Genomic DNA, 15,948 nt, shown 5'->3' with positions numbered 1-15,948 from the left:
TTGACAGAACATTCATTAAAAAAATCATCAGTCTTACCAAGTAGCTACTACAGTATTACATGAAATCTTACAGGATACACTTTGAAAGCAGTGACTTTTACATCATATTTATAAAAAGAAAACAATCCCAAACTTCAGGTGGCACTTTCTGGTGCCTGACTTGTATAGCAACAGGTTAAAATGGCAAGTCAAGAATGGAGCAGGGTGCCCACACAGACCGTTCTGAATTTAACAGTTATTGTTAAATTATGGGTTTACATTCTCAAGTAACACAAACATGCGGGTTCAAGAAAGTGCCTATACAGCTGGAGGCTCATTGTACATAAACAAAGCTGTTATTGACTTCAGCATAAAAACATATCTCAGATCAGGGTCTTTTAAAAATATGTAACCAAATCTTGTACTCTATGAGTACATCAGCATGTATCACGAGTTAAACACGTCTCACGGGGCCTTGTTGGGACCGCTCTGATGCAAACTGAAGTAACAGATTCCTTCAAGAAAAACAAAACAACACTCCTCCCACACCCAGTGAATCCATAAAAAGACACTCCAGTGCCACATGATCATCCAGCCTAGCTGTCAGTGTGTGCTCGCACCTCCAGCGGGCCCTGTTGTGAACACACAGCTCCTGCTCACCAGTATTTGACTAGGAACTTGGCAACCAAAGCAATGGAGTCTGGGACAGCACCAATACTTAGTACTTGCAATTTCACCTTCCTCCTAGTGCTCACAGACCTTTTTCAAAGTAAGCTTTGGCTGAGCTAACTGCTGAGCCTTCAAATTACATAGCTAACGAATACCTTAACAGTTTTCATGCAGAGAATAATCTTCTGATTTTGTGCAGACAGAAGGCCAAATGTTACTTCCTCAGTGAAAGTTGACTCAACAGAGCTTTCATAATTGTTTCCAAGTACAGCTGTAATCTTCAAGGTTCACATAAAAGACTTCCACTACAATACTCTCACACAGGTATAAAAAGGCCCATTTTCCAAGATGCTGGATGCTCACTTCATTATCTTTACGCAAAACACAAGATGTTCTTCATTTACACCATGTTCTGTATTTATTACTTCGATGTTATTCTAAGTAATCATTTTAGTCTCTCCAAGTAAAAATCAAATATACCCAAGAAAGGGATTTAAATGTAATTTATTTTCCTGTAACCCATGAACACAGGTACATCAAATAATTCAAGAGTATTAGGAAATATTGTATAGCTTTGATATTCTGGAATGGTGGTAAATCAAATGATTCTTTTAAGATTTAAATGTGCTAAACAATTCTTCCATAAATTTTATAACTGAATTGGAGTATTTTCCGATAGTTGCAACTATTTTTTTTTTAAGCAAAAAAAAAACCTATTAAAAGGCTAGAAATATCATTTGGTTACAGAGAATATGACACTTGAAAGCTGTCCCTGAATCATTGTGGCATGCTTTATTGTAAAACCAGAATCTCAAAATAGAAAGACTTCACCATGAGGAACTCTGCAATTCAAATCTCAAGGAAGAGGCAAAACAAACACATATTGTGCTAAATTACTAAAATTTGAATTCTAAGAAAATAAAGCAGCATCTAATGTATATTTTATAACCTGAACTAAGACATCATATGTGCTGACAGCTGAGAAACCATACAAAATAAACACATGCATATGTTCATTTCCCTGGTTTACTGCTCTGACTCTCTGCTTGACATAGACATACAATCCCAAAGCAAATTTGAGATGTATATCCTGTGTGAAATATGTGTCACTGTTAGGTCTCTCCCTATCATACAGCTTTTTATTTCTTTGAAAATGTAAACTTTCATCACTTGCAACTGCGCATTATAAGGCTTTACATTTACAATTTTGTGCAACTTTTCTTTCCCCTGAAGCTAAAAATCAGTGGATCTTTCCTGATTTTAAGGTCTAAATTCATATCTTTTACAGAAGAATTTGATTTCTGACCCCTCTCCTATTTTCAAGTCTAACAGTTCAGATATCAGTTCCTGTACTTGTATTTGATTTGAGAGATGAGATCTTGCAATCAAGTTTACTCAGCTGCCTAATCTGGACAGAGTCTATTTAGATGGATGTGCAACACAAAGTTGTCACCAGTTCTCGTCTTCGTAGCAGTCCTCCGTTCTCCTGTGGTTCAAAAAGCATCACATCTACTTTGGCCACAGCAAAGTCTAGTTTGAATTCCAGTGCTGCTTATTTTGAAAGACAGACTGTCCACTGGGGATTTATAGTACAGCACTTCACAGCAGTGAAGACTGCCAGATACCTTAGTCATCAGATTTGAACGTCAGTGCCTTTTCTTAGTTCTTCATATCCTAAAAACAAGTGCAACCTTCCACTATTTTTGTACAGACACTTTCTAGTGACAATGGAGTGTTCTGTTCAGGCACATTCAGTGTGACAGCATGTTAACTCATTGTGATGCAGAGCAGATTCAAAATGAAATGTCACATTTACAGAAGAAGGAAGTACAATGTCAATTTTCAGGCTTACATATCTAGAATTAGCTCCTTTCACACCTTTCCCATGCCAGAGGCCTCCATAAGCATGCTAGGCAGAAAAATCTTCTCACCAGACTTGAGAGGAGTCTCAAAGGTAAGCAAACTTATCCCTTTGGTCTCAGTTCTACTATACCTATGTAAATCTATTCAAATCAGCGAGTACTTACAGCAAGATGTTTACGGAAGTGCATTACTAACAATATCCCTTGCTTCTCTCCAAGGCAGTTCACTGCCACCTTCTCAGCTTTCCCACCATGCATCTCTTGATAAAGAGCAGATAGTAGTGCACTTGGTGATGAAAAGGGACAAGAATAACCAGCAACTGTTGCTAAGCTCCTGAAACTTCTGCTTTATACAGTTTCCTAATATATTATATAAAAAAGGAAAGGGTAAACAGTTTAGCATGCTAACGTATAGGCTATTTTGCTGGACACAACACAAGGGTATGGGACTATCCAACCTGTTCTGTTCAAAGAAGATTTTAAACACAAGATTGCTGGGAAAGTTTTTCTTTAGCCAATGTATTATGCTTCAGGGCTATTGACATTTCAAAGCAATTGAGACAGACTGACAAAAGGAACCCACATATTCACTTGTTCTTCCATTAGAAGAAAAAAATACTGCCTAACAGTTGGTAATTCTGCTCATATGTATGAAGATAGTATCAGAAAAGAAAGACTGATACCTTTTCTAGCCCCGGAATTAATAGAAAGATAGAAAGACAGAACCAATTATACAACTGGTGTTCCTCAGTGAAACAGACATCACAAGATGCATATATATATATATATATACATATTTGATTTAGACTAACATTTAGATTATGTATTCAGAATGAAGACTCTAGCATATTTGACATAGGCAAACTCTGCAGAGGCAGAACAATAATCCTAGCCTTCACTTGAATTTCAGGGCAGAACTGTTTTACAGAATTCTGCAGACTCCAGTAAAGATGCTCAGGAACGTGACTGCCTTCTACAAATCCAGCTGCACATGGCATACAGTTTAAGAACCTAAATTAGTAAGACATATGCTTAACTTTAAACAATAAGACCTTAAGAATATCTTAAGTGCCCTACTGACTGGGGCCTCCTCACATTCCACCTGCCCTCGAGAGTAGGAAAGAATGAGATAAGAATCCTAAAAAGTTGTACCAAATGAAGAGTTCTTCCTCTGGACCTTTAGTTTACTAAATAACACCATGTACCAAATTTAAATTTAGAAAAAAAAATTACTAACAGTATGAGGTTACTAAATGCATTAGTAACAACATATTAATGCTTGAATTATAATGCAAGGAACGACTAGTGCAACCTGACCCTGGAAGATATCTTGACACTGCTTAGCAGCTACTCAAACAGATGTAGTTAGAGCTGCTATCTAGTCCATATACTAGTTATCTGTGGTAAATCAGAGTAAAGTAAAACAAAGCAAAGCTCGATTAATAAAGAATGTACCTAATTTAGGTTATCTGGAAATATGCATATGTTTTCCTTTAAATACTGGCAGCATATCTGCATGTAGAACAAGGGCAGCTTTAAATAGCAGTAGGGAGAATACAGCCTGGTGTGATCGACATGTGCTCTTGAATCAGCTACACTACAGCACTTTGCTACAAACAGGATTATTAGGTAAGGTGGGACATAGTGCACAGACCAGATATCCCACAAAGAATTAGAGAATTAACAGTAATTTATTAAAAAAAGTTTAGTCTGAGCCATCAAAAGGGAAATAAAACACATCTCAAGCCTAGTTAATTTTTTGTAACGGTTTTAGTAATTAACTGCATAAATATATGCATGAGAGAAAAATGACATATAAAAAAATTTTACTCCCTCTGTTGCTATTGTTCACAGAACCTTTTGTTGCAACTTTCCACAAAAATGGCTTTACTCCCACATCCAGGCTCGATTTTGAATTGTTTCAAGTTGGAACAAAAGTTTAAGAAAATTGTAAGATACAAAAAGGCCTTTAGGAATGAAATACTTACACAAGCTACTTGTGCCTCCCAGCTATAGGGTAAACGATTAAAAAAAACCACAAACTACATGCCTGGTAAATAACCGTGTATTGCTACAGCTAATGGCCAGGGCTAAATAACAGCCCAGTGAACAGCAACCACTGAAGTCTGTGCTATGTGGATACGCTACAACCATTTATGCCAGGCTGATGGGTCAGAGCCTTTGAAGTAAACAGCAGCAAGATTGAAACACAGTAGGCACATCAGTTAAAAACAGTTGTTAGCTTTTGCACGTGTGCACACAGACACAATGTTTTCATTTTAACCCCTGAAAATACATTTCAGACAAAAGTTTATCTATTTTAGTCCCAAATGAACTACTGAACAATTCTGTCAATATTCCATTTTGATGTTGTGCTCAAAGGCAATCAGAAAAGCCCAAAGTATTGTTTCTGCACTTTCAAGATTAAGCTACCAAGTGAGCTTATTACCTCTGAAGTCTTTTCAAACTCTAAACTATCCCTGTTTGTATCTCCCCCACCCCATTCTGGCTCTCCTTCCTTCATTTTGCCCAAAAATGTTTCAGACAAGCTGCTCCTAAAAATAGACTTTAATGTAAGAATAAATTGTTTTAGTAATAGTTCTAAAACAGGAATTAGCCCTATGGGCCAAAACATGTTCTTGATCATCAGTTTATATAACCTCACACTGCGATACTCCAGCCAGGAAAATAAACACTTATCCCACCCTCACTACTTGCCATCTGTCCGGTATGATTTTTCCTGCCTCTGGAACATTTATACTCACAAGGTATATAAACACATAGAAGTTAAGTGTATACACATCCTTTTTAGTAAGAAAAGGAAATTTGTGAACTATAACTTGTTAACAATATACCACAAGAACACATGGGGGAACAGGGGAAAGGCACAGCTTCCTGCCTTTGGAAGGCTGTGTCCACTTATTCCGTACATCACTTTTCAAAAGAGTTCAAAATGAAAGCAACTGGTTATGAAATCAAGCCCTGGTGTGTGGGGAAAATGATCAGTTTTCTTTACACCAAAAGAAGGTAAATATGTGTACATGTTTAAAAAAAAAAAAAAGGGAGAAGCTACTGAATAAAACTGAGCACTAGAAAGGCCAACAAAAAAGATGCAAAAGGAATGCTCAAAAAAATATGCCTTTAAAGTAGTGTTAGTCGTGTGTGTTTGCTGTTGCGGGGTAAGTGATGAACACACAGATAACACAGCATGCATTAACTAGTCCTACCTGAGTAGTTTTGTGGGGCACTAACTGCATAAACTGCTGTACAAGTGTTCCTTACTCATGTAAGGAACTGGCACCGCTTCATTGCCATTTCCCCTTTTATCAGGGATTTAAAATTGATGGGCAGAGAAGAAATGAAAGAGAGGGAGAAAGTAATCAGTTTGCCCGGGTAGCCACGCAGAACCAGGAAGCTCTCGCACTAAGCGGAGATCTGGGGAAGAGACGGTTGCAGCTGCTCACGTGTTGTAAGGAATGACCAGAAACAGTTGAGAAATAGCAGATGGCTTTTGTGTGAGGAGGACTGAGCAGGGAAGCGCAGGAACAGCAAACTGTATCAGTTAGGTGGATTGCGGCTCAGTTATCAGCAGCATTTAGAGCCAAAAGGAGGAATAGCTTGTATTGCGTTTGAAGAGAAGCTCCTGAGGGAGACAGACAGCTTAAGGGAAAGGAATAATCTGGTTAGAAAAACAAGCACAGGCGATTTTTATAAACAACAGTTAAGTCCATGTGAGAGAATCAAGTTTTAAACGGACAAGGCAAGACATGAGAACATGGCAGGAGTCAAGAAGTGAGAAAGACAAGGGCTTCAACAGGAGTCTTAGTGTGGAGAGAAAGAAGACAGGTTTCAGGGATGCCATTTAAGGAAAAGCAACAAGACGTATAAACAGCCTCCACGGCTGGATCTAAGAGCAAAGTTGTTGGGCAAATGGTAACAAGGGTCCTCAAAAAATCAGAAACAGAATCTCCTTCTGATCTTATTGGAAGTGTTTCTGGAAATATCTATCCATATTACCCCCCAGCTAACATACAGCAAGGGACCTTGAGTTCTCCAACGCCGGTTCAGGGTACAATAAAACAGATCATCTTGAGCCACTGCTGAAAAGAGTTCAGCTAATCTGTTCTACTATACAATCAAATGGCATCTAAGCTTCAGCTTTCAAGATAAACACAAACATACACTCCAGGTCATGAAATACCAACATAAAGATACAGATTATCAAATACTAATCTTTCTCAGTACCAGTAACTTCACTGCAGGTCCGTTCAAACCTACTTTGCAGTTTTAATATAGAATTGCCAAAATTACAAGTATTGCTGAGAAAGCCAAGCTTTATAATCTTTTCTTAGACACAATATTTGCAGAAATATTTTTGTTTACAGTTTGAAGTTGAACTTTCAACTACCAATTTTGCTCTGCTCTTCAGCATTCTGTGCTTAGGTGCTTTCTGGTAAAGAATTTTGCTGAAGGCAATTTATAAAAGAAGCATTATTAATATTGGACAAATATGCCTTTAAAAGGAAGTCTTAAGCGTCATTGATAGCAGAAGACTTACTATCCAATTCAACCATCTGCCCTATTGCGAGTGAGAAATAAGGAGCTGCAGCAGGAAGTTGCAATACAAGAGATCTGACAGTAAAACGCAGTAAGTTTCAGCAGTTACTGAACTTCCACAAAATGTAATAGTGAAATTATGTTCAAAATGTGCATATTTTTTTTTAAAAATTAGGATTGGAATAACTTTTCTGGGCTTTTCCTCAGACTTATTAATATTGTTATCTTTCCTTTAGAAGAGCATTTATTGGGATGAATACATTTCCACACTTAAAGAAAACGCTATCGTTTTCTTTTGTTTTGACTTCAGTTCTGTTTCAGCCACTAGAAAAAAAGTTTTGTACTTCTCCAATAAATTAAGAAATCATTTAATGTAATTTCATCTTCAAGGAACACAAAGCGAGCAAATATTTTCAAGCTATCATAAAAAGTTACGCTACTTTTAAGTTATTTTTATAGTATGTACTACTAGAGCACACCTAAGTGAACTATTGCAAACTGCTCACCTCCTCACTGGAGCTTGAGAATTAGGAAGCATTTCTTGTGCATGACCAAACAAAACATAATACTCCCAAATGAAATTTTTTCCATTAACATTTCAGAGGCAGGAAGGAAAACAGAGACCCTAGATACTCATCCATGAACAGTAAAGCACTGTAGATGCCTGTGATAATAAAATGTATAAAAATGAGTTTTCAACAGCTTCATTGATTATGCAAAGATTTTTTTGTTTGTTTTCAGAGCAGCTGGAGAAAAGATTCCTAATATGTAAGTATGTTCTCCAAAGAGTTTTGTCACTAGGTTAAAGGCTATGCTCATTCTCTCCAAAATGCCAGGCATATCTTTGAGTGTGAGAAGAAAATTAAAAAAAGAAGCAGACCTTCCAACAAAATCGCCCATCAACACAGACCTTTGTGAGAGATTTTCTACTGCAGTAGTTCAATCAATTCATTTTAAATTGTATAATTAACATAAAATAAAAAGTAAATATTTTAAAAATAAAAATGTAATCAATGCATAGGTTTTAATAATATCATAAAAAGTTTCAGGGCCAGTGTACACAAGTCACAATTAGTTTGAGTGCCAGCATTCTTTTTTACAGTAGAATTCAAAATAATAATATGAAGTATTAGGAATTCAGTACTGACAAGAAGCCCTACAATTTGGGCATTTTCCCCCTCTGACCTGCAATTCTACTCATAAGTAAAGCTATTGTTTCTCTCCTAACTCTTTGCATTCCTCTCAAGTTAGCTTGACTAACATTTCAGTCCGCTAGAAAAAATCTAAAAAGAAAAAAAAAAGGAAAAAACTTTCTTCAAGGACAGACTACAGAAACTACTGGAGGCTTTTAACTCTCTACCTCCTCACATTCAACACTCAGAAATAACAAGATGAATATTTTGTTTCACAGTTTTCTGCCAATTTGCTCCTTCCTCGTTCAGTGCAGCTTATGCCTGCCTCAGGAAAGCTTATTTCTGGGCTTCCCATGCTGTTTCACAGTCCTAAAAGGATCAGCATAAAAACAACAGCAGTTTAGCCCTATATATTTGTTTTAATTCCATGTTCAGAAATATTTCTGCTACAGAAATCCTATTTTAGCTTGCTGGTTTATATGATAACTCTGAAAGTCCAGTGGAGAATGCAACAACAATGTACGTAATTGCATTCCATTATTTCATCTACCTTGAATGCAAGTCGTTGTTTGTAACTCAAAAATAGCTTACAGAGTTGAAAATTATTCTTTGTAATTACTTTCATTGTTATTACCACTATTAATAGGATTCTACCTACAAGGAGAAAAGGTATTTATTTATACCTGTATCTTCTGTACTGCTAAAAGTTGAATATTTAGAAATATCTGGAACAGAAAATATATAATTAACATACAACCTGGGGGGGAGCACTTGGAGGTGCTAATTTACACAACAAGAATCAAACAAAAGGCATTTAGACTACAGCATGAAACCACTTCAAATGATGATTGCCCGCTCTGACAAGTCACCTTTCACCTGTCCTAGCAGACAGAAGAGAAGCACTTCAGGCCACATCGTGGTTGCAGTGACAAGCTGTTGTATTCCAGCAAGGTCCCAGGTAACTCATTCCTGACTGCCATGTAACATGTTACCATAGTCCCCTCCAGAAGCTGTTTCTCAAAGATGGTTGGCAAATTGCTTATCATGCCAACTAACTTCAACTACAAAGTGGGATCACAAAATGAAAAGCAAGTCTGTGGTATGATCAATCAACGGCAGAACTAAGATTTTAATTTGACTGAGTAGACGGAAATAATGACCTGGGAAGAATAACATTTTGGGAAGGAGCAACATCTGGCACTAGTAGACAAGTAGGAGAGAGAGTGGTTTCAGGAGCCCCAGAAGCTTGACAGAAGATTTTACAGAGAAAGCTGAAAATCAGAAATCGATGGAAATTTTCACCTTTAAGTTTCCTGCCTGACCAAATCTGGAGCTCATTATAACCCAGGGTTTCCGAATAAGAAGTGCTAGTCAGGCATTTATGCAGCAAGTCTTTTGATAACACTTCATAGCATTTGTCCAGCTGTCCAAGCCCAGCCTCCAGCTGTGGCTAATGACAAGTGCTTCTGATGGCGAAAAGGGAAGAAAAATCCACCACTTGTATCTAACCACGATGTGTAGCAGAAAAAAATAAAAGCAAAACCTTTTCTGATTACTGTTGTGGGTCAAACCCTGAAGCATAAGAGCTGGTTATGAGCATTCTAATGACAAGCTGCAAGTGTTATAAACCTATTAAGGACAACAAAGGCTTTTTCTTGTTCACCTCAAGGCCCACAAAAGGAGAAAAAAATCGCAGTAGTAAGGGGAAACGCTTAAATGCTAGGAAGACCACAATGACTATCTACCCCCAAATTCATCCCTTCCTCTCAAAGAGCAATAAAGACATCCCTCAAAACAGCATTAAAACCCCCCATCTTCGTCTAAAATACTGAAATACCCTCAAAATGCTGCAGGGGCAACTTACTTCAGAACTTAACTTGTTTCACTTGAACAACCAGAAACTGGATCTAGTTATGACTTTGACAACAAGGTCTGTAAATCCACCAGCACGACATACCTTTTCCATGTGTAAGTAGCTATTCAGAACCACTCAGTCACCTCTCAGTATTTTCTTCAATAAGGAGCCAGACACACGCAACTTAAGCCACATATTAGCTTGTTTTTCCAAAACACGGATCATTTTCACAGTTTGTTTTAAGCTGTCTAGTATTTCCATATCTTCTGAAATATGAACTGAACTGTGTACAGTATTCCAAAACCATACAAAACCAAGATCATATCTCTGCCTCTATGCTGATGCTGTCCTCTTCACACAGCCAAAGACTAGCACTGGTCTTTTTTCTACAGCACTGTGCTGAGAACTTACATTGACTGTGATGCATAATTTTCCTAATGCATTCCAAGAGTGTTTCTTTATTATTTTTCTTTTAAAATCTCCCATGTATATGTACAATTCATACTTGCTTGGATACAAGTGTAGTTTGTTAGACTGTGACCATTGGAACAGATAATTCAGATCAGTATTACTAACCCTTCCTTTTCATTAATTCAATTATTTTAATGCCCTAAATGATAATTTTTTAAGCAACTTCCAGCTCTACAATTGGTTTTATCATCGACTGCATAACTGATAAAATTACAGTGTTTGACCAAACATCTTCCCTAGATGCTTTTCTACAAACCTTTCCCTTAACAGTGGACAGAAGTATAAACAAATGATAAAAATTAGCTCACTGATATGAACATCTAATGTATGCTTTATCAATCGCCAAAATTGCAGATCTCTCGAAAACCTCGAAAAATCTTTATTTCTTTTTGCCACTAGGACTTCATAATTTTCTTTGACTTGCTTATTCTTGTGGCTTTTGAACTCTGCCATTCTTGCTGTTGTTACTACATGCATGCACATGCGCATATACACACAGAGGAAAAAGTTATCAATGTTTATACCAGCATACTTCCTAAATACAAAGCTTTGAACAAAAGTGAAACAAAGTAAGTATTACATGTTAACATGCATATTTTGGGGGAGTAAAGGGAAGTCTGTTGACGGCAGCTTTGATTTTCTTTCACTAGTTTACCAAATAAAAAGAAGGGGGGGGGGGTGGACGATGAGGAATGGAAAATAAATCCACAAGGATTCTCCGATACTTTACTGTCTCTCCCACAAAAGTTACAAAAAAAAAAAAGTCATCCTCAAAACCACCCTACTTCAAATATTCATACACTACACTCAGTGTTATATCCTACAGGAAAGTAAATTATCTAAGAAATTTTGAGTGATTAAGTGTTTTCGTATCAAATATTGAACAAAAAAATCCTCTATATTAAATCTTTCAAGCGCCACAGTGTTTGAGATGATGTTGATCTGTTCATGTTTTAAAACAGCATTCTGAAAGAGCGAAGCATTCTCTAATACACTACTTGCTGTTCAAGCCAAGCATTCAAGATAATGACGAAAAAGCCCCAAATCCTGAACAATGAAACACTGCTCTCTAAACTACTTCATCTCTTGATTTTCTCACTCACCTGGGCCAGCACAAATAAAATTCATAACAAAGTAACAGATGCCTACTTAAGAGTTCACAAACTACAAAGTTTCTACAAAGAACATTTGAAGCAATTCAATTCTAAAAACATTCTTGGTAAATAAGAATCCAGTTATCTACCTAAAAAAATAAAATATCAGTTAAAAATACTTCCAGGGTAACCAAGCAAAACAACAACTAAACACATGTAACATCACACTGAGTCCTTTGACTACCATTTTATTAGTTTTGCCTGAAGACAGAAATTACAAATAAACTTCAAATTTAGTAATGGATATACACTGCAACTTTGTTTAGGGCTTATGGTTTCAGGCACCAAAATAAAACATGCAAATACTTTTCTGCTTTAAGAGTTACATTAACAGGTGTACGCAGACACGTCAGAAAGCCAGCTCTGACTTAAATTTAATTCCCGCATTACTCAGAACTGTGTCCAGTAGTTGCAGGATAACACAGTGTCTAAGAGATGAGAGTACTGCCACCTTGTGCCAGTCAAGCTGAAGCCTAACAAACAAGACTGCAGACCAAAACTAATCCCAGAACATGTTCTGCATTTAAAGTCTGACAGTTATTTGTGATCAGATGCTTGATCTTGAATTATGAAAGAGGGTAACAGCATCAGTCTTTAAGAACATCTTAAACCAATTCTTGAAATAAAAATAAGCAGGATATCTGTATTTAATCAGCGTGTCTGGCAGTAACTACTCATTATATTTGCCATCATCCTGGCTTTAGTCACTCATAATGGTGATAAATTTCAATCACCAGGGATAAGAGATTTGGTAATGGATATCTGGCTCAGGCTAGGTCTTTCTGGCTTGGTTGGGGGTTTTTTTGATAAAAAAAGATTTAATAATGACAGGCACAAAAAAAAAGTACACACATGCACAACTGGACAGTTCAAAACACATAAAACTTCTTTTTAAACGTTCGAACACATCCATGCTATAAAAAGGGTCATATGTTCTTACTGCATAAATATTTAAATATTTTAAGCTTAAACTTTAGAAAGCAGAGAAGTATTATGAGAACTCTGAAGTATATTGACAAGCCACAAGGAAAAAGTTCCCTCACAGTCCATTCTTATCTAAAATACAAGCTCTACACCAAACATTATATAATATGTAAAGAACCTGAGGGTTTTTTTGTACTTATTTACTGACAAATATAATTCTGCTCAGTGGATATTTTAGTGACTTCGCCCCACAACAGTCATTATCACAAGCAATAAAAATGTAAAATAGGAGTACTCACCAACATCATTAGCTAGAGAAGCAGGATCAGAGGCCCCAAGGGTGGCTTCAAACTCCTCCTGAAGACGATAAGCTCTTTGAAGAAGGGATTCAAGCTTATGAATGAATTCAGCACTGATGATATCCTTCAAGAAGAAATACATTTTAAGATTTTCTATTTGCTTACAGTCTGTAAGATTCCTTTCCAAAGTCTAAGAATATTGAGCTTTCAAAGAGCTCACCGTGCCACATTCATTTCCTACGAACTGCACAAGGACACTGTTAGATGAATCCTTCAACATCCAAAATACACACACTTTTCTAAACAGACACATATTTTATTTAGTATACTAAAAATAAAATCTAAATTTAAAATACTTATCTGTGACATTTACTGCATTAGAATTAATGATAGCCATATAGGTGTATGTTTATTTCAAAATATTTTTAGCATTTAGTTCATATGAACAAAGGAATACAAATAAAGTTCAAGTACATTATTTGTGAATGTTCGTAAATTCATCATCTTTCTTAGACCTTTATCTTTGCTAAACAGATATCCTCTCACATAGTCATAAAAGAAAGGGATGACTCAGGAGAATTTGTGCAGAGAACTAGTATGCTTGGTAGCTCGATAATACCATCCAAAAGCAAACGCTGCTGCAACAGCAATTGCCAAAAAATAAATAAAGCTAATTCCCACCCCCCCACCTCCTCCAAATAACCAACAAAAAATCTGAAAGGAACAAAGTTAGATGTCTTTTAAACACAATACCACTAAATTGGAAATTTGAATTAGTTTTCAGTTTTGGTAATTGAATTAGAAGTTGAAAAGACTCAGGGAACAAAATGCAACAAAATTTCAGGGCAGCAACAGTACATTATAGATCGAATATACTCACTTCTACACTTTCTTCTGCAATTGCATCTCCTGCTCCCAGCTTAATGGAACCACAACTTACTTCATCTTCAACTTGCCTGTTACGGAAAGTTAGTGCCTGCTCCCATCGACGCAGTGCTTCTTCGAAAAGCTCCATACCTAGGGGAGACCAGGAATACCTTCATTCCATCAAATGCACAGCTTCCATAGGTATTCACATCTTAGAGTCACAGGAAACTATGTAGCTAATAAGCATGACTATAGTAGAGATGTAAGTTTTCAAAATAACAGCAATACCCAGTCTTAAAAGAAAAGAAAGATATTTGCCTTTTTAAGAAGATAAAGAAGTTCACAATACGATTAAAGCAATGATGTTCAGTGTATTTTTTTCCTATTCACTTTTAAAAATAATTCTATGGCTTACTACTACAAATATATGAGTAAAAATATATGTATTTTGAAAAACTAACCCTAGCTCAAGTAAGATTTCATTACTTCATGGAAATGTTCTTAGGCACATGCCCACTGGACACTGTGAAAGAACACCACAACGATATTGTGTGTCATCTGCCATAAAAACAAAAAGTTATTTACATTCATTGTTGGTAGATACTGAATATTCTTATTTTAACTTACCCATCAAATATAAATTTTCAGGTGTGGTCACTGGAATATTGACAAGTTTAATATCATCTTCATCTGCTTTATCCCAGGAATTAGAATTGGCACAAGCACAACTGTGACAAGAGGTGGCACTCTGAACCTTAAAAAAAAAACCCAACAAACTAACAAATTTTGAAGTGTTGTTATACAGAGTATTGTTAAAACCACGTTTCTGCCAGAGTATGTTACATCCCAGTTATCCACCTAGAAACTCTTTATACTACGTCATAAGTACAATAGCCTTCTCAGCATCTCCAGCCTTCTGTGCAGCTTGTTCAGGAAAGTTGTTTCAGCTCAGTGAAGCCATTAGGTGCCTGTCCAGTGCAAGTTAACGGACACTCAAGAGCCTTAAAAGGTTTTTACTCACCGAGGCCAGACTCTGAACTGAACCGGAGTATTTACTGAAAAGTCCTCCATTTGCATAGATACAAGACTGAGATCCTTTTTCCTTGGCAGAGCTCAGAGAAAGAGTCAAGTTTTGCCGACTACTGGAACAACTAGAACCTAACAGATACACTGATTTTAAAGCTGCTGCAAACTCAGAACATTGTATCTTCTGTTAGCAAGATCTATCAATAATTGCATGTACTCTTTTCAATAAAATCCAGTTCAGAAGCAAACAACAATTATTCTTTTATTTACAGTTCTATAAGAGAAACTACAAAATAGAGCAGTCAATATCTATAATAACCATGCATTTGAGCATAATTATTTTCCCACCCTATAAAAATTTAAATCTGCTTTTCTCAGTATTGACATATGTCCACAAGAACTGCAAACCCCATTGCTAATATACTATTCATAAAAAAGTTTTAATTCAAATTCATGTTTAAAACTCCAGCTTTGAGAACAAGACCAGCTTATTTATAAAACACTGTAATTTTGTTCCTAACTCGCACAATTTCTACTTCAATAATTCAAACCTATTCAGCATTAAATGAAAATGGTTTGTTTTACTACTACACACCATTATTATGCACATCCACTCCCCTCACACCCCTTCTCTTCCCCTCCAAGACAGAAACAAAAAAGCTTGGGGGCTCCTTCACATACCTTTTTCTGATGCAGCTGCTTTGGCACACTCTAATACTAGATGACTTGGTTCCCATGGTGGCACTTTCTTGTTTTTCTTTCCACGTCGTCTTTTAAAATGATGGGCCAGAAAAATAACAGATATTGCACTCACTGCTGTTACTGTGAAAAGCTTCTTTAACCCAGGGGAAAGCTTTATCTGAAAATAAAAGAGTGCTGCTTCACTGGAAATACATGCTCCTTAATTCCCACCTTTCCTCCTACCCCTCTGTTGGAGTGTCCAAGCTAGGCTATAGCTTGTCTGAGGCAGGTAAGAAATGCAGCTCTCGCGTAGCTTGAGAAACAATCTACTCCGAGTAAGGACACTGACCTACTGCTTCTCAAAATTTGTGATGGCCAGTAGGCAAAAGAGTTTATAAAGGGGCCAGTGGGACAAAGTGAGTGGCTGCACTGAGAGACATTGCAGCATTAAGAACTATATGTTATACTGCA

The 15,948-nt window shown here is 36.7% G+C and overlaps 1 protein-coding gene across 4 annotated transcripts in view; it reads right to left on the bottom strand.

Annotated features, from left to right (window-relative positions):
- MIGA1 (mitoguardin 1) overlaps positions 1 to 15,948 on the bottom strand; it is a 41,777-nt gene that overhangs the window by 21,729 nt on the left and 4,100 nt on the right. For all 4 annotated transcript variants that reach the window (XM_075424750.1, XM_075424747.1, XM_075424748.1 and 1 more), the window contains exons 3-7: positions 15,478 to 15,655; positions 14,792 to 14,928; positions 14,398 to 14,524; positions 13,784 to 13,920; positions 12,904 to 13,027 (exon numbers count right to left, since the gene is read on the bottom strand). In XM_075424750.1, coding sequence (XP_075280865.1) covers positions 12,904 to 13,027; positions 13,784 to 13,920; positions 14,398 to 14,524; positions 14,792 to 14,928; positions 15,478 to 15,655 — 703 coding nt within the window. The remainder of the gene's footprint in view (positions 1 to 12,903; positions 13,028 to 13,783; positions 13,921 to 14,397; positions 14,525 to 14,791; positions 14,929 to 15,477; positions 15,656 to 15,948) is intronic.

The sequence above is a fragment of the Opisthocomus hoazin genome, chromosome 6, assembly GCF_030867145.1.
Source record: "Opisthocomus hoazin isolate bOpiHoa1 chromosome 6, bOpiHoa1.hap1, whole genome shotgun sequence".
Classification (NCBI taxonomy): domain Eukaryota; kingdom Metazoa; phylum Chordata; class Aves; order Opisthocomiformes; family Opisthocomidae; genus Opisthocomus; species Opisthocomus hoazin.
The sequence above is the reverse complement of the archived record's forward strand: the minus strand, read 5'-3'. Positions and strand labels throughout refer to the sequence as shown.